This window comes from Pocillopora verrucosa, chromosome 1, assembly GCF_036669915.1.
Source record: "Pocillopora verrucosa isolate sample1 chromosome 1, ASM3666991v2, whole genome shotgun sequence".
Lineage (NCBI taxonomy): Eukaryota > Metazoa > Cnidaria > Anthozoa > Scleractinia > Pocilloporidae > Pocillopora > Pocillopora verrucosa.
Window position 1 is genome coordinate 8,924,438 of NC_089312.1, and position 22,998 is coordinate 8,947,435.

The window sequence follows — 22,998 nt, forward strand, 5'->3', positions numbered from 1 at the left end:
CAAAGATTGGCTGTACAAGCCATGTTGGAGGATCTCAAGGGGTGGGGGAGGGGGGGTGCGGGGGTGATGGTTTTTACGGATGAAGGTTATTTTCTTTTCCTTCCTGGTAGCAGAGTAATTTTTGCTGTTATCTTGTTTTTAACGAGAAACAATTAAAATTTGTTAATTTTACGCCTAACGCCTAATGTTTGGCCGTTTTATGGCTATCGGTTAGCTCCACGAGACCCTCACATTACAGCACAATACAATATAATACACATCACAGTTTACCCACAATGCCTGTACTGTAATTTCTTCCGTTGAAGCTAAATGTTACCGCTTCCGAGAAAAGTGGCGAAATATTTTCTGGTAAGATTGACGTCCCCATGATTAGTTCCTTTAAGACAGAAAATCACAGTTAGCGATTCATTTCAGGATAAGACGCCGTGTGATCAAGATAGAAGACAAGTGAGACCTTAATTCTCGATAAAGTAATCAAGACCCGCGAACGTTGGTAAGCAATAACTTGTTTTGTGATTATGTTTCCTAGTTCGCAGTTGTTACTCAAAGCGAAACTCATCACTCGTTTTCTAACTTTCTTTTAGTTCTTTTAATTGCCACGTGCTCGTTTCCAAAATCGAGATTATTTTTAAGCTATGATCACAATACTTAGGTGATTTCTTCACGTAATGATTTCAGTTGACCGCTTCGATATAATAACACCCCGAGGAATAGAAAAGGAATAAAGAAAGAAAAGATCCTACATTGGTTTTGTGTTTATCGCAAGCGCGTATATCAACCCAGAAATCGAGTTTTCAACTCTAGCTTGAAAAGAAACATTTACATGAACAGACCTCAAGAAGTGACATACTGCATTATTCTCTTTGGGATCCACTGTCGCTGAATTAGTTTCATCCGCTATGAAGTTCTCTGCTAATACGATAAAATAATAGAAAAGCAAATCGTTAACTGGGTCACCCGGCAGTTGTATGAGCGAAAAAATACGGTGGAACATGAAAAAGGTTTCACCAAAATGTCTAAAATAGAAATGAAACATGAGATTCAAGGTGGACGATCGAGTTACGTCAAAGAAAATCAGTTTATTTCATGTATGTTTTCATTCTTCGTCAGCCAAATTAACAATTAAAAAACAATATTGGCAAATTCACGCCACCTATCCGAAAAGGATCGATCATTTTCGAGCGCTAGAAATCAAGTTATGAAAAGGTGTGGGCCGATACATTTCAAGTTCATACGAACTGAACGAATTTCCCTCCTCAGGTCTTCACCTGCTACGCGATGAAGTTCTCATAAATTGCAAAACCGAAAACTACAAATACATCAGGTTTAAAATGAGATGTGCTTTAGGACTTCCAAGTGGCAGGTTTAAAAAAAAAGATATTTACGTAGCAGAACAATTTTTAAAATGCTTGCGAAGAACTCAAGTCAGACTTCCCAAGTCCGATCTCGGTCTGCCTTGGGCAGTCGCTGCAGTCTAAACATGACTATAAAGCGATACAAGTCAAAGCAGAGCGCAAACGATTACGCTACCTCAAATTTTACCACCACCGTGACAGTCCTTGAAATCCATAATAACATGTGAAAGAGTTTTTTTTACTGTTTTTGCGTCCCGAATTCACTGAGCAACGAGGAAACACTGTTGAATTTTCCATGGCTTCGTGTATTATGACGCAACAAACGTAAACTTTACAGAAAACCCACTGACCAGCCCTGAGTTCGAACAGACTGACTCGCTTCTCTCCCAATGGCATTTGCCTTGGTTTCAAAACGCGTTACAGTACACAATCTTTCATTTGTGACGGATGTGCCTGACTTTCATGAAGGAAAATTTATTTCGCAGCACGCAAAACTGAATGAGACAATGTGACATACGCAAGCATGCATCCGTTTAGCATGATTCAATCATCGACGCTCGCGCCCACGCCGTTGCCAGATACTTCGAATCACCTTTTTTCCCTGTTTTCATTTTCGCTTTGTTTTTCTGTTTTTTCACGAGGGGCCAAAGTGAGCTGTGCGATGAACTACAACAGCGTCGGTCAGTAAAATGTCAAAGAGTAGTGACAACCATGGAGATTGACAAAGAAAATGAGTTCCCACCTTTTTACTGCAGAAATCACAGACAAGAAAAGCAGCCCCTAAGTATTACCGATGCCATAGCCGTAGCGCTCCACTTAAAGCTTTCGCCTTCATTTCTTCATTAAACTTATGTAGAATTGTTAACTAAATTATTTCAAGTGTATTTTGAAATTAATAACTTATTTAATTTAAATAGCATAAATACTCATTAAATTATTTTTAAAAACATTTTTTTATTCCAACTTCCTGCATTGTTTGGCTTTTATTAACATGTTCTTAGCAAGTGCATTTGTTAAGTACTCATGGAAGCGCGCGCATCGATTAACAAGGTAATTTAATATTATTAACTAAGTTGAAAACGTAGATTGGTCACCGTTAGGAGTTTGAAAGCTGACGTTTCGAGCGTCAGCGCTTCGTCAGGGCGAATGGACGAATTGTGGGTTGTGTGTGCGTTTATATGCAGAAAAAGGAGCTGCGCTGTTGTTGGGAATATAGTGGAGAGCAAACAAGAACAAACAAGTTGAATGAAAAGTGCTCGTCGATACCGTGGGAATAAAGAGTGACGATTTGAAATTATCGGTGGTTTGAATTCCTAATTAATAGAAAGGAAGATGACTTCTTCGGGATTAAGTTCTCCGTTTGTAATTTACTTCGCGATTTTTTAATATTTTTCGTTTTGACGAAACACCCTGATTCTTTTTCTACCGAGCAGTTTTCTGTGGGAAAAAATCAAGAGTACGTTTTAACAACAACAAACGATTTCACCCGTTGGGCTCAGATAAGGTTTATAAGAAAGAATCGTGTTTTTGCTTGAGGATGTTTGTTTAATGATCGTAATCAATGCTTTCTTTAAGGTCTCCAATAGGGTTCTTCAATCCAGCGATCCCGACTAATATTTTCTCTCAATCCCGTAATTCTGACGGTTTATACCGGTCAATCTTGATCATAAAAGTGTTTTCCTAGTCCATTTCCTAAACGCAAGAGGGCCTCTTCGGTAGGTGATGATTTTCTCAACCAGCATAGATGCTTTGAAGTCTTTGGTCATCATAAGGCGTACGTTTTTCTCTTTATCGTTCATTTCAGAGGTTTTCAAAGTTTTGCACGAATAAAGTACACTATTCACGGTAACGACTTCCTTCCGATTTAACTTCGATCACACACAAACGTATTAGTAAAGAGAGGTCAGTATCAGAGAAACGCATAACAATCTCAACAACTGCATAAAACACTAAAGGTGACGGCAATCCTATTGTGCCATAGCAATGGAAATAAAGAAAAATAAAAAATTACCTGTCTGTTATTAAAGCGAATATTTCTTCCAAAGCCAGAACCTCTTTCGAGGAGGGAATCAGCCTCTCGTTCCAAAGATGGAACGTCAACATCATCACTCAAGGAATCGCACTCTAATATCCCTCTTTCCTCTTTGTCTTGTTTCCCGCTGTTTTCTTGCTATTCCTCCAAGTCAGAACGCTCGAGGCTAACCGGTTCGCTCGCCTGAATATCAGTTCTCTCTGATTGAGGCACCACGGGGGAGTTAAAGCTCTTGTTGCTGCTGCAGCAAAGTTATGTCCAGTCCCTCATCTTCTGTGCGCTCTGTGGTGCCATCAGTGCGGGAGGTAACGGTTAAATTACTTGTATGGCCGACAGGATAATGACACGTTCTGGTACAGGATACCAAGAATTTGGATTTAAAATAGTACGCCGCCCAATGGGATGGCCTCTTTAAGCCTTCTTTGGCTGCATTTCCAAACTTTCTTGCGTAATGTAATACCTTGAAAAGTTTATATTTGTGATGCGCAACTCAGTGAACATCCCCCACGTCTAATGTCATGCAACTCAACGGGTTAAGAGCCGCACATCGATATAATTCTGAGACTTTCTGGAGTTTCTCAAGGCTGTTATGCCGTTAAGCACTGCAATTAACGCACCAGTTTTAGATGCCACGTTACCCTGTGGGCCACTGAGGACTTTTGTTAAGTTCGCAACTTCGCTTTTGATAGAATTTTAATTCCTGTGCAATTACTGAAGTGTCGCTGACCAGTCCGATCAATTTCATCATAAATTCTCGTCAACGGACATCCCCGTTCTTGGTTCGTTCAAGTGATTATTTCAGTCCCGTATCCCGCCCCTTAGAATCGCCGATTCCCGTGTCGCATTCATACTATCATTCCCGCATCTCGTTCCCTTCTTACACTAAATTCTCGGATCCCGGCCTTTCAATAAGCCTTATCCAGGATCCCGAACATTGGGGACGCTCTTTTTTGACTTCGTGGACTGTTCGATTTGACATGAAATATAAATCTCAGTTGATGGGTTTTACCGCTGACTAAAAGTCAATGTTCAAATGCAAGCAATATAGATTTCGCTGTTTTCGTTCCTTCATAAATTTAGACCAATAAATTTAAGGTATTCGATCAAAAAAATGATCTCTGAATAGCTCATACGGCTGGAATTTGATACTCGCCGTTCACTGAGGTCACTGCAGTAGCCAGAATTTTAATCGATAGGGGTAAATCATCGTAATCGTTCGTGGAGGTCGGCTTTATTTTGATCTTACGACGCAATATCAACGAGCGGTAATCATTATAACCAGTCGCAACCTTCGTGTTTGAAATAAAAGACTGTAATTGTTGAGCGGCCACTGACGAAAATTGACCAGTTTCATTCTTCTAATGTTTTTATATATCTTTCGCACTGCGAGACTGATCCAATCACTGCGGCAGGAAAAAAATGTACATGTGGTCTGACAACTTTGGTTTATGAATCACTGCCCTAAAGTTTGTCATAAGGGGATTTTATGAGCAACTAGTTGAATTTTACAAACCGTAACCTTTTGAGCCTTGTTGTTGTCATTGTGACTGACTTTAGTTTCGTGCTGCGAAAATTGCGCCAAAACTCTAATTACTTCTACGACACAAGCATTTTTTGTTTGTCTTGACGAAAAAGTTTACGACCAAGTTTATCTTACAGGGTAAGTACCAGGGACCTTAACGCGAACCACGACGCCAATGGCAACAAGGACAAGGCAAAACAAAATATCATAACAGTTGGCAAAATAATAGCTGATTAGTAGGTACCTACTAAACCTTTGCAAATTACTTAGCTGCCCCGTAAAAATAAAAATGTGAAATCACCAAAATTTGCGTGGTCTGTGAACGGAAGCTTCAAAATAAGTTTCCATTTGAAACTCAAAGCGGCCCACAAATGTTATGCTGAAGTTTCAGCGAAGCGTCGTAAGAAACCGTGAACACATCCAGCCATCCGCAACATTTTAACTTAAAATTAAATATGAATGCGTTTTTTAGCTGACGTCTTCCTCGGCGTTGCCTCAGTTCCTTACTGCTAAATGTCCTTGGTGTTGATCTGGTATTTGCAAGTTTCTGAAGTGCAAAGTCAGACTGCCTCAGCATATTTCAAAATCAGTAATTTAAAACTTGTACTTGACAGGTTTGTTTTAGATGACCTGTCACACTCTTAATTCCTCTGATCGCACTTTCTCTTATAAAGAACCAAAATTATTATCACAAGAATAATTTTATTGCCAGTAACTTTGATAAGTTTACATGTAAATACTGATTAAAAAATTCAATAAAGGTTTTTTTATCACAAGTGTATATTTCTCATGTGACCTCTAACGTAGAAGTCAGCTGCATCTATTTGGGATTGAGCTTTGAAAGGAATAGATGTGCATCTTAACTCATTAAGCTGTAGGGTCTAAAAGTTAATAACTATGCAGAGGAAGAAATGAAATACATCAATTTCATTATTGCCAAAAAGCTCTTGGGTAAGTAATTAGAAATTAAAAAATTACTCAAACTGTAAATACCAGACTGTTGCAATGTTGATTTCTTCACTATTTTGTTTACAAAACATTTCATTACAATTCTCTATGTTACCACTAGTTCCAACATGAGATTTTCTGTTTGGTATTGTTACATGCAATGTTAGTAGTAAAATTGATAATCATTGACTACTTCACATATTAAGACTCTTTTTTAGAGCAAGCGAATAACAGTGGACATTTACTCTGGAAAATTCTGCTTATAAAAGCTTTCATGACTGCTTGTCCCTAATTCCAAACGCTTTCCTTTCATTTGTAAGAACTTCCATGACCTTCTTCTCCATGTCCTCCAAGGAAATGGTGACTTTATCCAGTGATGAAAAATCCTGTTTTGAAGCAAAAACATTAATAGTGTTGATGTGAATCAAAATTATTCTCCTTACGGTCTGTCATACAGGTCTTGTCATGTTAGTTCGGAGAATTTGGTATTGAATGAACTTTTAATCTCCTAACTGATATTTTTCCTTATTTTCATCACTTGTCTGCTTGATACTGTATTGATATTGTTAGGAGAAAATCTGTCTTGGTCACCAACAGGAGTAATAGAGTTAATAAAATATCATACCTTCACAATCATTGTTCCTTGATGATAGAAAAGCTGTATCAAATTTCCTTTTTCTTACAATGCCAGACCTCTTTGATTTGGGAGTAACTGCAACAATATTATGAAGAAATTTTTAAGACAATGTCTCCCTTGTAAAGCTACATGAATCACATTATTTGGCCACTATATTTTTTGTTTGACAAGGTGTGTAAGTATTTACCAGACTGAAAAGAGCTATATTGCATGTCACAATAAAATGAATACATGTAGGAAATGTGCTGAATTGAAGTCAAATCTAAATAAGTGTAACTGAAGGAACATTTTAAGAAATCCTCAATTGACCTTACAATTTTCCTAAAGGGACCAAACTGTGTATGGCTCCCAACAACATTTTCAATATGCACACAGCTTCATCGCTCAATTATATTAATATTAATTTTGTTTTGTGTTTGCTACAAAAAAGTTGTATGTCAAGGGAGAAACTGAAAACCAGAACCCACATGTTTTACAAAATGAGCCAGCAATTATTAAAAAGAACTTGGTTTGGTGGTTTAATTTGCTTCCAGTTAAATCCATTGCCTAGTAACGGTAAAAAATGAATTAAGCACATACCAATTGGCTGGGTAATTTAAAAAGTAATCCACTGTTTTTTTCCCTCTCTTTTGTTTTGTTTTGTCGTTTTTTTGGAAATGTGTTCTTTTCAAAGAGGGATTAAGGCTTAATACACCACTCAAAATTCACTGTCACTCTGAATATACTCTGAAAAATAATGTAAGGCATTTTACAATGAAAAAAGCAAGCAGGACTCAACCAAACTCTCCATGATAGATACATGTACCTGCAAATTGTCCTGGTTGCATTATCAGGTGATCACACTCCAGTGTCAAGCATTTGAACACAAGCTCATCAATGTACTGCTCTTGCGTCAAGTATCTGACAGAATCCAGGAAAAACTTGTAATTTATAGTCATACATATAACAGTACTGCAACAACTGTCAATCAAAACTAAAAAAAATTTCATACTACAATCAAGAGTAAAAAAGAATTAACAAAAAGATCAAATAATTGTCGAGAACAGTTCAAACCAGTCAATCTTTCAGTTGTTAATTACTACATGTAGGAAACTTATAGCTGATTTACCCTTTCTTAAAAAGCTACTACTTTTTGTTATTGCCTTCTGCAACAGTATATATTTGCAAGCTATATCATAAGAAACATATTCAAAAACACACTGTAAATCTTTGAACAAATACTTAGAAGGGGCAAAATATATATTAAGTTGAGTCTACATGCACTTGACTTTGTGCGGTTGTTATTTTCATTAGGCATGCAATACAACACACTTTTCTATCATTTACTACTGACTATTAACTCATGCAAAATGTTTCTCAAAATTTGTTTTAACAACTACCTACACTTCTACAGAGCCTCTTCTTATACCACTAGTCAAGGAGGTTGGCTCTGTCTCAAAGAACTTATATAAATGGTCTTAACCCTTCATAAAGAATAAGAGGAAGCTACTTTGGCCAGTTACCATGGTGATATAAGTAACTACTGGGAGAAAGGAATAGGTTTACCTGACAGGGGTCCAGAGGAAATAAATACAATGGGTGTGTGCTCATTGCATGCCTTTGATGATCTGTTGATCTCTTTGCAATGCTAATTCATGCAGCTGCATGTAATCCATACAGCATTTTAAAGGAATCCTGTTCAGGTAATAACTTTTCAAAACAATTTGGTGTTAATAAGCACAAGTAAATTTTTCAAAGACAACATAATTGCAAGAGTGCATAAGGCAAGTGCAATTTGTACACGTGTAGCACTTATTCACAATTTCAACAGTATACTATTTATAATCTGCACTTGTGTTACAACTTTGCACTTGTGCTACATGAAAAATGCACTTGTTCTCAGCCAATAAGAAGTGCATAATTTTTTCATGTATATTATCATGCATTTAATTGTCAAACTTTACTAATGACCACTCACATTGAAATCTTTAAGAATGGAAAGACTTACAAACAAAAGGGATACTTACTTGATAGTAACAATGAAGTTGTTTTCTTCACAGTCTTCCAACACAATAAGAGCCATCCTCACAGAGGCGCATAACTGTGAAGCTAATGCAATGCTTGATTCCTTCTTAACAGTAAATCCTGATAGCCTCCAGCTTCTTGATGATGATTGTTGTTGAATCTGAACTTTTTGCTGAGGACACATACAGGCATGCTCCCTTTCCACTTTCCTTTTCCTGTAATTACAGTAAGTTGGCCATATTAATACAGCTGTTACACTTGTAAAATTCACCAAACCTGACTACCTATTTATTAACTTACTATTATAATAATACTTGCTATAAAAAATTGTCACTTACTATTTAAAAATAGTAAGTGACAAGGAAAAGCTCCTTGTTCACAGATAATTTTTGTTATTTTTTTCGTTAGCCACATTGAACAGCTAATGAACAAATTGTGTATTTCTGACAAGTTTGTCCACTACAATAATTGACCTCTCGAGGAAGGCATAATTTGTTTTATTATGATGTTGAATTTAGTAAGGAAGCTAGTTTCAATTTTGCTCAAACATTGAGTAATTTATTTACTTGATGCATGAACTGTCACTTGCAAATTTTGCATATACCAGTGAATGAAAATTATCTGAGTTAGAGATGGGGGTCACCAGTGAGTTGGTCAACAGGATAAAAAGTCAGCTCCAGGCTCTGGTAGTAAGTACAGTCTTGCATCTTAGGAAAACTGTTTAGTTATGGTATCAGTCATTGACAAAAAGCATACCTTGGGGAGCAACTTCTGCATTCACATTCTTTTCTTAGCTAATCTCTTATCACTTTTATCAGCTTTTGTCTTTGTTCCAGCTTGATTGTTTTTGTCATTGTAATTAGCACTTGAGCCATCCAGCTTCTATTTGCCTCTTTTTGTTTTGTGGAGGAAATATCTTGTGGCATTTCCTCCATGGCCTGCTTCTTGCCCTCTTCTTTTGTAACCGCTGATGGTTGCCACTTATCACTCTGCATATACCCACTAGACATAATGGTGCTCTCTGTGCCACCTCTGTCTTTCTATACACGAACATTACTTTTTCCATTTGTTACATGACGATAATAGTGATATGGATGGTGTGGCAGCAGCTGTGTGTGGTCCACATCACCCCATGACATTTGCTTTGCTGGGATAGGCACACCACTCTTCTCCTCATGATTAGTCTTGCTGATGCATAGGTGATAAAGGGATCAAGAGTGGATTAATGTGATTATATGCACATTGTTAGCTGTCATAGCCATGTAAATATGACAAAATTGAAGGTGCGTGTAGACCCCAATTTGAGGCTGGAATTTTGCAATCTTTAGGGCTTGCTGTTGCAGCACCTGGTTAAAACTTGGAATTAGAGGGATTCTGTACTGCATAAGATCATCACATACATGTAAAACCACAAGCTCGAGTAATCTCAAAAGTTCTCCTCAAGTGCACGATTGTACTACTAACACTACATAATATTACAAGGGCAACCAAAACAGTCCCAACAGGGATGGAGGAGTGCTTCATTTAGGTTGCAGGATGGGTTGCTCCATCCCATATACTGTAAGTAAGTACTGTACATTATGTCAGCAGCCAACTTTTGGTTCACATTGAAGCTCTAGGTGTTGACATCAAAAATCCAAAACTTTTCAAATATACAGTATCAAATATTATCAAATCCTTACAAAACAAGTGCTAAACACATAAAGCAGACAAGTTGCTACAACTGGCCCACTTACTCTGACCTACAACTAGGCAACTAGGTTATAAGCAGGGAAAACTATAATTTTGAGAGAACACAAAAGGTCATGGTATGCAGTTTTCAAAGACTTGCAAGTTATAAATGTATTGGCTCCTTTTGCAGCTTGTTCCATAAGATAGCACTTAACCCTTTAACTCCCAAGATCTAATTAATAATTTCTCCTCACTGTCTGCCATACAGTTCTTGTGATGTTAGTTTGGAGAATTTGGTATTGAGTCAACTTATAATCACCTAACTGATATTTTTCTTCATTTTCATCACTTGTCCACTTGATATTGTATTGATATTGTAGGGAGAAATTCTTTCTTGGTCACTAATGGGAGTAAAAGGGTTAATCAAATATCATACCTTCACAATCATTGTTCCTTGATGATAGAAAATCTGCATCAAATTTCCTTTTTCTAACAATGCCAGGCCTCTTTGATTTAGGAGTAACTGCAACATTATTTTGAAGAAATTTTTAAGACAATGTCTCCCTTGTAAAGCTACATGAATCACATTATTATTTGGCAACTATATTTTGTTTCGCAAGGTGTGCAAGTATTCACCAGACTGAAAAGGGCTATACTGCGTGTCACAATAAAATGAAAAGGAAATGAGCTGAATTGAAGTAAAATCTACCTAATTTTAACTGAGAGAACATTTTAAGAAATCTTCAAGTGACCTTACAATTTTATTAAAGGGACCAAATTGTGTATGGCTCCCAACAACATTTTCAATATGCACACAGCTAATTAATAATAATTAATACAACTAAGTAATAAAGCTGTGTGCATATTGAAAATGTTGTTGAGAGCCATGAAATTAAAATTATTTTAATTTTGTTTTGTGTTTGCTTCAAAAAAGTTGTATGTCCAGGAAGAAACTGAGAACCAGAACCAAGATGTTTCACAAAATGAGCTACCAATTATTAAAAAGAATTTGGTTTGGTGGTTTGATTTGCTTGCAGTTAACTCCATTGCTTAGTACCAGTAGTAATAGTAAAAAATGAATGAATTTTTGACCCAAAGCACATACCAATTGACTGGGTAATTTAAAAAAGAAATCCACTGTTAAATTGACAACTGTCCTGGTTTTTTTCCCTCTCTTTTGTTTTGTTTTGTCTTTTTTGAGGGATTAAGGCATAACACACCACTCAAAATTCACTGTCATTCTGAATATACTCTAAAAATAATTAAATAAAATAATTAAAGCAAGCATGGCTTAATCAAACTCTACATGATAGATACATGTACCTGTTTATTGTCCTGGTTGCGTTATCAGGCAATTTACTGCACTTCCCAGATCACACTCCAGCGTCAAGCATTTGAACACAAGCTCATCAATGTACTGCTCTTGCATCAAGTATCTGACAGAATCCAGGAAAAACTTGTAAATTTATAGTCATAACAGCACTCCAACAACTGTCAATCAATACTAAAAAGAATTGCACACTACAATCAAGAGCAAAAAAATTTAATAAAAAGATCAAATCATTGTTGAGAACAGTTCAAACCCAATGCCGTAGCGTGGGGAGGGGCCGGGGGGGCCCGGGCCCCCCCAATAAAAATTTCCCGGAGGAGCATTCCCCCGGACTCCCTAAAACTTCGTGACTTTGGCGCTCGTGGTGGGCCCCCCCAATAATTTTAACCCTGCTACGGCACTGAAACCAGTCAATCTTTGAGTTGTTAATTACTAAATTAGTACATCAGAGTGATTGGAATTGCTCCGATGAAGGGCTAACGCCGGAAACGTCAGCTTTTTTACCCTTTACGCTGGCTAATTTATGTTTTCAACTCAGTTGTTAACACTACAGTACCGCTCGAAGATAAGCGAACCACTCAACGAGTTCCCCACGCAGAGCCAACGCGTTGGCGTTTTGAACTTAACGCGTTAGCGTTTGCGTGTCCACGCAAACGCAAACGCGTTTAGTGAAGCTCATTAGTAGATCACACTTTAAAACCATTTTGCATAACAAGAGGCCCAAAACTGTTTTTGGTCGATCGATTTTATGTTTACGTGCCGCATGTCTCGAAATTCATCACAAGTCGCGGCGCTTGTGCTACCAAATAAATGAAATTCTAGCCGTATTAAATTTGCGAACAACTTCGAATTCTCGGATCCAAATTTATCCTTTTCGATTGATCCTGTGTTTATGTGCCGCATGACTTTTCAATTTGACAAACATATCGACAGCTGTCGCTAGCGATGAAATTCTAGCCAGGTAAATTAGCGAACAACCTCGAAATACTCGCATCCCATGAATTATTACTTGTGTTTACGTGTCGCCGCTTGTCTCGAAATTCGTTGAACATCCCGGCACTTGTCGGTACTTTGGCAATCAACTTCAAAAATAGTTGTATACAGTTTCATTCTGATCGATTCATCGTCTGTTTATGTGCCGCATTTCTCGAAATTTATCAAACACTGCTGCGCAGCGCTTGTCGCTAAAGCAAAATGCCTCGTAGAGTGAATAGTTTGGTCACGTGCCAGGCAACGCATTGATGATGAAACTTACAATTTGTCAAACATCGCGACAGCTGTCGTTACTTTGAAATCCTAGCCCTGGTATAAAATCGAAATACTTGGCACGCGCGAGGCATGTAACGCATTGATGATGAAACCTGTGACTCGAATTTCGTTAAAGGTCTGTAAATAATAAATCCTCTCGCGCCTCTTTCTTTTTAAGTTTTCCGAACGTAACCAGTAGTTTTATTTGGCTCTGAGTGTTGTGTTTTGTTTTTTGGACCTAGATTTCCACAGTTTCTTTAGAAACTTACCCCCTTTATTCATTACTGCAGCTGAGTTACCCTATATAAAAAAGCTATTACGTACTAAAACTGTACTTTTTGTTATTGCCTTCTGCAACAGTATGTATTTGCAAGCTGTATAATAAGAAACATATTCAAAAACACACTGCAAATTAATCTTTGAACCAATATTTAGAAGGGGCAAAATTATATAAGTTGTGCCTACATGTGCATGTACATGCCCTTGACTCTGTATGATTGTTATTTTTGGTAGGCATGCAATACGCCTCACTTTTCTACCATTAAATTTATTACTGTATTAACCCATGCAAGACGTTAGGAAAAAATGAGGAGAGATGGAAAATCACTGGCCTGTAAAGCTTCAATGACATAGGTTCATCATTACATCATCATCATTGTTTCAAAAATTACAGCCTTGTTTAAATCAGGCGACCGGTCAAATGCATCGAACTATCGACCTATCTCTATTTTACCGACACTCAGTAAAATTCTCGAGAAAGCCGTGCATTCCCAGCTGTACCAGCACTTGGTTATTAACAACCTTCTCACAAGGAAACAGTTTGGATTCAGGAAGGGGCTCTCTACTGAATCTGCTTTGACATCATTTGCTGATGAAGTCTTATTGAACATGGAACAAGGTAAACTGTGTGGGGCCGGGTTTTTGGATTTAACCAAGGCTTTCGACACTGTGGACCATCGGATTTTGTTACGCAAGCTCTCCAAAATTGGTTTATGTGAGAACTCGCTTCAGTGGTTCCGCTCTTACATTACTGACAGGAAACAGCGTACATGTTGTGGGAATGAGTTGTCTGATGAATTGCCAGTTACCCATGGGGTCCCTCAGGGAAGTATTCTGGGTCCTCTGCTATTTGTCATCTACATTAACGATTTGCCAAGCGTTCTAGATGCCTGTCAAGCATCACTTTATGCAGATGACACGGTGATCTACTGCTATGGGTCTTCCTCTCAGGAGCTGACTGAAAAGCTCAACCAAGACCTCCTGGCTGTGGCGAAATGGCTGAATGAACATAAGTTAACACTGAATCTGGACAAAACCAAATGCATGCTTATAGGCAGTAACAAGAAGTTACAGAGGAAAATAGCTCTAACTGTTTCAATCTTTGATCATTGTATAAACAATGTTACTTGTTTTAAATATCTTGGAATCTTAATATCGTCTGATTTTTCGTGGACAAATCATGTCGAATACATGGCAGGGAAAGTTAATCAAAGGCTTGGCCTACTTAGACGCATTAAGCATTTGTTACCGTTTAAGGCGCGCATCCTTTTTTATAAAAGCCTTGTTATGCCCTTATTCGAGTATGCTGATTTAGTTTGGGGAGACAAACATAATGTAACTTTAATGTCTAGTTTGCAAGTGCTTCAAAATAAGGCGGCTAAAATAATATTAGATCGACCACTGTATTCCTCTGCGTCTGATGCGTTAACTACACTGAAGTGGTTAACACTAGAAAAAAGGCGCTTCCAGCGCCGATGCGTACATGTATATAAATGTCTTAATGGTCTCACGCATCACGAACTAACATTAGTCACTCAGCAAGAACAGCATAGTTACAACACAAGAAATAAAGCAAACCTCAAAATTCCATCCGTTAAAAGAAACTGGGGCAAACAAAGAACTGGCTATCATGCTGTAAGTGATTTTAACTCGCTGGACAAAACTATACGAGCCTCTGATAATGTAAATATTTTGAAGCGTCAGATTTTTAATTCATTGATTTAAGTTTTGTATTACACATAAGATACATTAGTTTTTAGTAGCATCTTTTAGCATTTTTATTCATTGTAAATTTTTAATTTTTAATTTTCGAGGTCCTTTTTGTAAACCACTTTTTAGTGAAAAAGTTTCCTCATTAAAGATTGTCATTATTTTATTTATTACAGGTACAATAAACAATAGATTTTTGACCACTCTCTTTTTCTCAAAATTAGTCTTAACAATACCTACATTTCTGCAGAGCCCCTTCTTTTACTACTGATCAAGGAGGTCAGCTCTGTCTCTTTGTAAAGAAAAATGAATTTTGGAAAGGGAAGCAATGGTGCACATTGTCATGGCAGCTCAATGAACGATAACAAACTTGCAAGTTATGCTGCCAACGAGGTCGCTAACATATACTAGGATTGCTGCAGAATTAGATTACATGCCTGCTTTGCTAGTGTGCAAACTTATCACCTAGAACCTTTCAATAAAACACCTTCATGTCAACAATGTTTGATACAACACTGAAACAAACATGACTTTGCGGACAAAGCCGTGTCACTCTTTGAATCTTCACGAATCCAAGAGTGTGCCATTCTATTCAAAAGCTGATCGGTTTTTCACCTTATTTCACCTTTAAATTGCGAAATTTGATTCTAGGAAGCTACAATTGAAAGAATGTAATTATCCTGCGCCATTACAACCCACAAGTGCTCTGATTCGCGAATTGCTAGAGGTAAAGTTTACTCCAGTCGTGTAAACTTTACCCGGCGCAAAACAAAGTGCTCTGATCGGTCCATTCAGGTAATATTTACCCTTATTTGGTAAACATTTTCTGTGCATATTGTTTTTGGTAAGGGCACAATGTTTCCAACACGTGCTATAACTGGTTTTAACCCTTAATAAGGAAGAAGAGAGGGCTACTTTGGCCAGTTACCATGGTGATATAAGTAACCAGTGAGAAAGGAACAGCTTTACCTGACAGGAGTCCAGAAGAAATAAATACAATGGGTGTGTGCTTGCTGTATCATCATCCTTCAGTGATCTGTTGAAACAAAATAGGTTATGATGACCAAGTACATTTATTGAAACAGCCACTGAGGCCATGACTGTCCAGGAGAGAAAGAATCTTCCACAGATTTTGGGAAACAAACACCGCAAAATACATAGATTTTGGTAGAAAGAAATGGAGCAAAATGTTCAAAGAGAATTTACCGTAGTTTCTTGGCTCTAAGGCACATGGTTTTTACAAGAAAATTCTTTTCTCGGTTGGAAAGTTAATGCTGAAATTAAGGTGCATCTTATAACCAAGTATTTTTGCACAAAAAAATCTTGATATCACAATTTTAGCAGAACTTATACTGTAGTTAAATAGACAAGAAAAGGACACTAACTGTTGAGAGAAAAAGGAGAAAAAGCAGAGCTTTTTGGTCTAAGGTGTAGCGAAGATTACATCGAATTCAAACTTTTATTCTTATGAATTAAAAATGAATACTGCTTTTAGAACACTTAAATCAACTTCTATAGAAAAGCAAACAAGTGGAAATTTGCATACGTGCTCAAGAGCACGTGCTCGGTAACATGATATCCAACTCAGGTCTTTTGGTTTGTAGTGTTGCAAGGATGCACACTTTGCTGTCATCAGCAGCCCATCAGAAAACAGGACATGTTGCTGGTTGCATCATTTTCACAGCATGGATTCTGAAATGCCATATTCATGGGCAATTTCACGATTGTTGTTGACTGCCTCAGCTTTGGCAACAATTTTCAACTTGAAGTTGAGGTCATATCAGTGATGGTGAGTGCTTAGCATATTTGCAATCGAACAAGAAGTCGAAGTTAAACTCTGACTGTTTAGGATGAGAACGCATCAGTTAGTTTTACAACTGAGTTTTAAATCAGTTGGTTGATGTTTAACCCTTTAACTCCCATGGGTGACTAAGACAGAATTTCTCCTTAAAATATTTATACAATAGCAACTAGATAAGTGATGAGATTAAAGGAAAAGATCAATTTGGGGATAATTACTTGATCCAAAACAAAATTCTCTGAATGAACATTGTAAGAATTGTATGGTTGATGGTAAGGAGAATTACAAATTGGATCTGGGAGTTAAAGGGTTAATAGAATGAAATCAGGATCATTGAATATTCATAATCAGGTGTGAATCTTTAGCCTTGGTTTTAATGTAGATCATTAAATGTGTGACTTTTTCACTTTTATTTACATTTTAACAAAAGAGTTTGCATGCCAGTTGTGTAGGAATAATTGTTCTCAGTTCCATTAAATCCTTTTGTTAACTCTCATCCTTTTGGTGCATCTTATAACCAAGTATTTTCACGTAATTTTCAGTTTGGGAACTTGGCTTGACTAAGTTATTAAGTTTGAGGTGCATCTTAGAACCAAGTTTGCCTTATAACTGAGAAACTATGGAAAAGTTATTGAAAGCAAAATGTTCAGAGAGAATTTATAGTTAAAAGCTTCAAAAAGCCAGTGAAAATTACCCTTTAGTTTATATTGTCACTTATTATCCACAATCCACAATATGAAATCTTTGCAATACTAAATCATGCAGTTGCATGTAATCCATACAGCATTTTAAAGGAATCCAGCTGTTCAGGTAATAACTTTTTTAAGCAATTTGGTGATAATAAGCACAAGTAAATTTTTCAAAGATAGCATAATTGCAAGATTGCATAAGGCAAGTGCAATTTGTACATGTGTAGCACTTATTCACAATTTTAACAGCATACTATTTATAATATGCACTTGTGTTACAACTTTACACTTGTGCTGTGTGAAAAATGCACTTGTTTTCAGCCTATCAGAAGTGTCTAATTTTTTTGTGTTTATTATCATGCATTTAATTGAACTTTATTTGACCACTCACAATGAAGTCTTTAAGAGTGGAAAGACTTACAAACAAAGGGGATACTTACTTGATAGTCTCAATGAAATTGTTTTCTTCACAGTCTTCCAACACAATAAGAGCCATCCTCATGGAGGCACATGACTCTGAAGCTGATGCAATACTTGATTCCTAATGTTAACAGTAAATCCTAATGCTCTCCAGCTTCTTGATGATGATTGTTGTTGAATCTGAACTTTTTGCTGAGGACACATACAGGCATGCTCCCTTTCCATTTTCCTTTTCCTGTAATTAAAGTTGGTCACATTAATGACACTCTTTTAGAATTAAATTCGCCAAACCTGACTGCGTATTAAATAGTAACTGACAAGGAAGCACTCCTTGTTCACAATCACTTTTCGTTTTTTTCGCGATGGCCATACTGAACTGACAGCTATTTCTTACGAGTTTGTCGACGACGATAACTGACCTCTCGAGGAAGGCATGGTTTGTTTACCCACGAAGAGCTTTCAAAAAACCTAACAAAAACATGTTGAAGTCAGCTGATCTACATGAAACTATCCTCACACCGGTCATTTGTCATAAACATGTACGTTGTCACGATGGCCTGACGCTGTATTTCTCTATGACGTTTCCATCGGTCGTCCCAAAGAAGACGAGAAATGGACATTTTTCGGCATATCAGCACTGGTAATTCTTAGTTGATGGTATCTCTTTCCAAAGTTGATGTTTATTTTTAACTTTTTACTCAATTAACATCCTTTAACAAACTTTTAAGTCATAAGAAGATGCCAGAGAAATAGTCCGTATCCAAGCTGATTCTTTGGTTTTGGCCAAAGCTATCTTCAATTATTGCTCATTATACAAGACACGTACTGAGCCAGTTATATCACAAACGTGAATCACTTACAATATTTCAAATCGGAGAGGTTTTTGAACCTTGGCAAGCGCTGAAGTTTGGAACTGGAGAGTAAGCTGTGAGTGATGTATAAAATGAAAAAAAAGTCGGTTGAAATAGAATTTGAGATTCTTGGAAAGGTTCTTGTTCTCTCTTTGAAAGAAAACCCAATTCTTTCTGGCAAAGCTATTTTGAAGACTTACAAAGTTTCTACCCATTTTTGCTGAGTACATAAACTGTTTACTCCTGATCCTGAGAATTTAGGCAAAAGATACCATTTGCACGTTCATTGTTAATATGGGCGTTTTCATATCATGACATCACTTTTCAGTACTGACGCACCAAACTATAATAAGTCACTTACATCACAAATCAGTCTTTACAGAGTTCCCTAGTTACTCAGCGAAAAAATTATAGTCACAAGTCACGTGAAGCAAAAGGCTGTGTGAGACAATTGAATTTAATATTGACCTCTTTTTTTTCAATTGTTCTCGATGATCAACTCCACCAAAGTTAGCATTATATAAAGCCAGTTGAGCTCATGGTGTTTACTTTGATACGCTTCACGTAGAGTCACAAAATCTAAATTCTCGCAGCTCTGTTCTTATAATGGTCATAAAGCATTAATTTGCTTAAAGCTCTATGGAAAACTGTACATTATAATTCGCCTTGCTGCGAAGTTTTTACTGAATGCCACTTACAGCTTTTCCATCTGGGTAAGGTTTCCAAAAACATCCATGGGCAGACGCTGAATTTAATTGTTTGACAAATCCCTTTGAGTATTCAGTGAGTTAAAGAGTTAGCTAGCTTCCCAAGAACATAAATTTTATTTGGAAAATAAGCTAAGCCTACCCCTTAAACGTTTCTCATAGGTGCCGGACAGGAGCCAAATCGGATAACGAACAATAAATATCAGTTTTTTTTACCAAATCAGGAAAGGAAAAGTTTTTCTGTCAGTCTAAAAACATCAAATATAATTAAGAATCTCTAGTATGAAACAACTGGACTCAACGGATATATTTATTACATGCTTAAAGCTGATAGACCTTTCTGTAAGACAATGATGGCAGAAAAACCTCGCACATTAATGCGGCATCTATCGCAAAATAACACGTGATTCAGGCGAGCCAACCTGGTTAAAAAAGGTAAAGGAAAGTGGTCTGATCTCCGTCCAAATTGCACATGAATTGAATTTATCTGTAGCATGAAGGGACCAGGGTGGGATGCTAATCGCTACAGTTTACCCCTGGTATCTCCTCACGTCTTTTTGACAATTCGCAGATACCCATCTACACCCCTACAAAGAGAGAGAGGCACCACGAGAGTTACATGTCCTGCCTAAGAACATAAAACGATGAGCCGGTCAGGTCTCGTACCCAGGCCTCTCGACCTGGAGTCCAGTGCACTAACCGTTAGGCCTTTGAGTCTGATCAGCAAGATTGTAACCGTGGTTGAAATTATCTCCCATGAATACCCCAACCCGGTTATCGAGCTAAGACTTAAAAGTTTGCACTTACACTGTCTTCGTAAACAAGCTGATATTATGCTCGTGAACTGTGCCCAGGTTTAATTCTCAACTGAATAATGGGGCTGATAGCAACTGATACCGCTTAAAAGAGTATGCGCTGTGCTCACTGGAAGGCAATGTACGTAGGTTCCGTCCAAACTTTACCGAAGTAATTTGAAACCAGTACTTTTTCTGTTAAATTAGGCCTACCGCAAACACTTATCTAGATACAGATGTCCGCCCAACATGGAGGTTTACGAAAAAGCTCTTAAAGTGGTTGATATCAAAATGACTTTCCGTTGTAGTAAAGAGGTCGTCGTTTCACTTATTAGCGGCGTTCATCTGGAAGACAAAATTCGCGTCTTAGGAATACGTCCCTCTGTGTAAGAATGATTAAGACAATTAAGTTCAAAGAGGAAAGGTGATGGATAGATTCTAAAGGTATGGTTCCATCTTGAACCTTCAATCGAAAAGACGAAAAATTTTGGTTAAACCGCTTTACATGACGGTCAATTTGCTCCGTGTTCCGATTGCTTTCAAAAAATGACGCGACAGATTTTAATTTATGGCACTCATTTACTTCATTTTGTCATTTTCCACATAAAGCAAAAATTAATTAACAGTTTATTAAAAACTGCAAGTACTCAGTTCAATAACTTAGTTAAATGGAACACCGCGCGCAATTGCGTTTCAAAGAAAACTTTAATCACCTTCGGTAGTCGTTTGCGTTTTTACGATTTTCCATTGGTTTTCACTAAGACGCAACTTAACTAACGAAATTTCTATGATAGCGAGAGGAGAAATCACAGTAAGCCGACTTCCGTAAAGCTCGCTTGATAATGCCCCCAAAAAGTGCGAAATTAGCCGCCGCAAGCCGTGAGTTAGTCGCAGGGCGAAACTTTGCAGTTAACAGCAGAAATCAGCCAACTTTTCAATCAAAAGCATTAGCAGGTAGGTTTTTTTCAAGAACAAAGTGACGAGAAAGGCTACCTTTTTGATACGTAAACAACTGAAGGCGTTCCAGGATTGCGTAAAAAGTTCGTGTTAAACTGAAATGAATTAGCCTAATCTGTTACCGACATGAACCTCTGCTCAAAACTGACACACAATCATGCATGCAGAACCAGGCTTGCGCACGGTGATTAAAAGCATCGCAAAAAGGCCTCTATACTCGATTTCTGTCAAATTTTGATATGACGTGGGCTTAAGCATAATCAGAACCAATCCTTTTTGCGGGCAAAATGCCCTGTTGTTTGAAAAAAAACCTCAATGATGTAAATCCAAAAAATTAATCTTCGGTGCTTCATCTTTACACCACAGTTTGTAATCTCTGAACTGCCAGATTCAAACGCCTTCCATACACTCAAACCTTTATGCATGATTCCCAAATTTACTCTGGACTGATTTTAGTAACCATGGGCTAATTTTGATGCGGCTGAAAATACCTCGTTGATAATGCTAACTGTAACATTGTGCAAAACCCCAAATGAAACACACTTGGAATTACTTTATTCTAGAAGAATATTCCCCTTATTTCTAAAAAAAATGTGTTTTAGGGCAAATTATACACTACAGCTTTGAGCTTTTGCGATCAGCGGGTAGTTAGCAGTCCATACGCAAATTTAGTCCGCTCCACTCATTTTGGCATTCAGTATGTACACCTGAAGTAAGAACCATGACAAAAATTTGGAAATATTTATTTTCATATGATTCTCCGCAACGAAATGATCAAACAAATTGCCAGATCTTGAGATTCCCTCATATTTCAAAATATCTATCATTTTTGTTTGCTTTTTTTTGGTCGGTTGACATGCCTGATATATGGTTTTGGGTGAGTGGATGGGTCCTAATTTTAGTCACTGTGACTGGAAACGGTCTTATGATTTACTTCATCAGGACAAAACCTGCGCGTCAAATTCTTCTACACAGTCGACCTCACCCATGCTGGTCTCTTTTTCAGAGTCAGCTTCGCCTTCTTGTATTGCTCCAACACCAATCTTTTCGCCATGACGGTCGACCGCTTCCTTGCCATCACAATGCCTTTGCGGTACATGTCTTACGTAATGAAAGAAACTGTTTGGGTGATGGTTATTACGGTTTGGAATGGCCCATTTCTACTCTTCTTTTTGCCTTCCATCTTCACTTACAATCACAATCCGACATTTACCATGTTCGTGGAAATATCCCGAGTTCTCATTTTCCAGATTCTGCCCCTCGTTATCTTTGTCGCTGCGACTTCTCATCTCCTTCGCATTGCCTGGAAAGTCAACCGCCAGACCAGGGAACTGATTGCTCAAGTCCGCCACAACCATGCTATGAACATGAGTGCGCAGAACATACAGCCACGTGCAGTAATCAGAGTGCAACACACGAGTTCCACAGTCTTGATCATATTGGTGATGACCGCCTTCAATATCAAGTACCTCGGAGGGAATTACCACTGTCTCTGCTTTCTCACCAATTTATGTCCCTTCACTGGGACGCTCAGATATATGGTTTATCTGGTGCTGATTGCCAACACTGCTGCCAATCCAGTTCTCTATTCCTTCTTTAAGAGTGATATTCAAAAGGAACTATTTAAGTTGTTCTCAAGGTAGATAAGTCATAAGTTATGGCGCAGCGCGACTCAGTTAAATTTTGTGAAGCAGTCTGTGTTTAAAGCGTAAAAGGAAAATAAAGCAGCCATCTTGAATTGGATTCCAGATTGGATTCGTTTGGATTCCAGTTTCGTCTGTTTGGCTCTTTCATCTGACTTGCTTATAATTACTTCTTTTGATTTTTCTATCATTTGGTTAGAGGTTTTCAGCCCCTGAGTGCTAAAAAGTTATTGTCTGTCTGTTAGATCTTTAGTCGTCAAAGGTTAACTAACCGCGACTAGTTAGGCAATACAGCTTTCTGCTTCGTTTGACGCTATTCAGTGTAGCAACTGTATCGAAGAAGAGCGCTATATTGGACCGACAAGAGATCAAAGCTCGAAAAAAGTTTCTCTTAGACAAC

The 22,998-nt window shown here is 37.7% G+C and overlaps 1 protein-coding gene across 15 annotated transcripts; it reads right to left on the reverse strand.

The window, feature by feature from the left end:
• Positions 1 to 5,917: 5,917 nt before the first annotated feature.
• LOC131780662 (uncharacterized) lies at positions 5,918 to 18,097 on the reverse strand. 15 transcript variants are annotated; one of them, XM_066170183.1, is made up of 10 exons: positions 17,667 to 18,028; positions 15,706 to 15,772; positions 14,977 to 15,028; positions 11,493 to 11,605; positions 10,489 to 10,570; positions 9,255 to 9,686; positions 8,501 to 8,713; positions 7,300 to 7,394; positions 6,483 to 6,569; positions 5,918 to 6,243 (listed from the first exon to the last, which is right to left on the reverse strand). In XM_066170183.1, exons 7-10 carry the CDS (start codon positions 8,680 to 8,682, stop codon positions 6,224 to 6,226), a joined length of 384 nt encoding a protein of 127 aa, XP_066026280.1. In that variant the 5' UTR covers positions 8,683 to 8,713; positions 9,255 to 9,686; positions 10,489 to 10,570; positions 11,493 to 11,605; positions 14,977 to 15,028; positions 15,706 to 15,772; positions 17,667 to 18,028; the 3' UTR covers positions 5,918 to 6,223. The 15 variants fall into 15 exon arrangements, 11 of the variants coding, with proteins under 11 accessions (XP_066026280.1, XP_066026251.1, XP_066026275.1 ...); XM_066170154.1 differs by lacking the exon at positions 10,489 to 10,570 and adding an exon at positions 10,606 to 10,692; XM_066170178.1 differs by lacking the exon at positions 14,977 to 15,028.
• Between the last annotated feature and the right edge of the window lie 4,901 nt (positions 18,098 to 22,998).

What these genes read in the sequence shown, in the direction of transcription:
- LOC131780662 (XM_066170145.1), bottom strand. Translation starts at nt 15,761, where the DNA reads ATGATGATACAGCAAGCACACACCCATTGTATTTATTTCTTCTGGACT. An exon ending in GCAACCAGGACAATTTGCAG is followed by an intron (nt 6,570 to 7,299) that starts GTACATGTATCT and finishes ATATTGTTGCAG; the next exon opens with TTACTCCCAAATCAAAGAGG. An exon ending in AAGGAACAATGATTGTGAAG is followed by an intron (nt 6,244 to 6,482) that starts GTATGATATTTT and finishes GCTTCAAAACAG; the next exon opens with GATTTTTCATCACTGGATAA.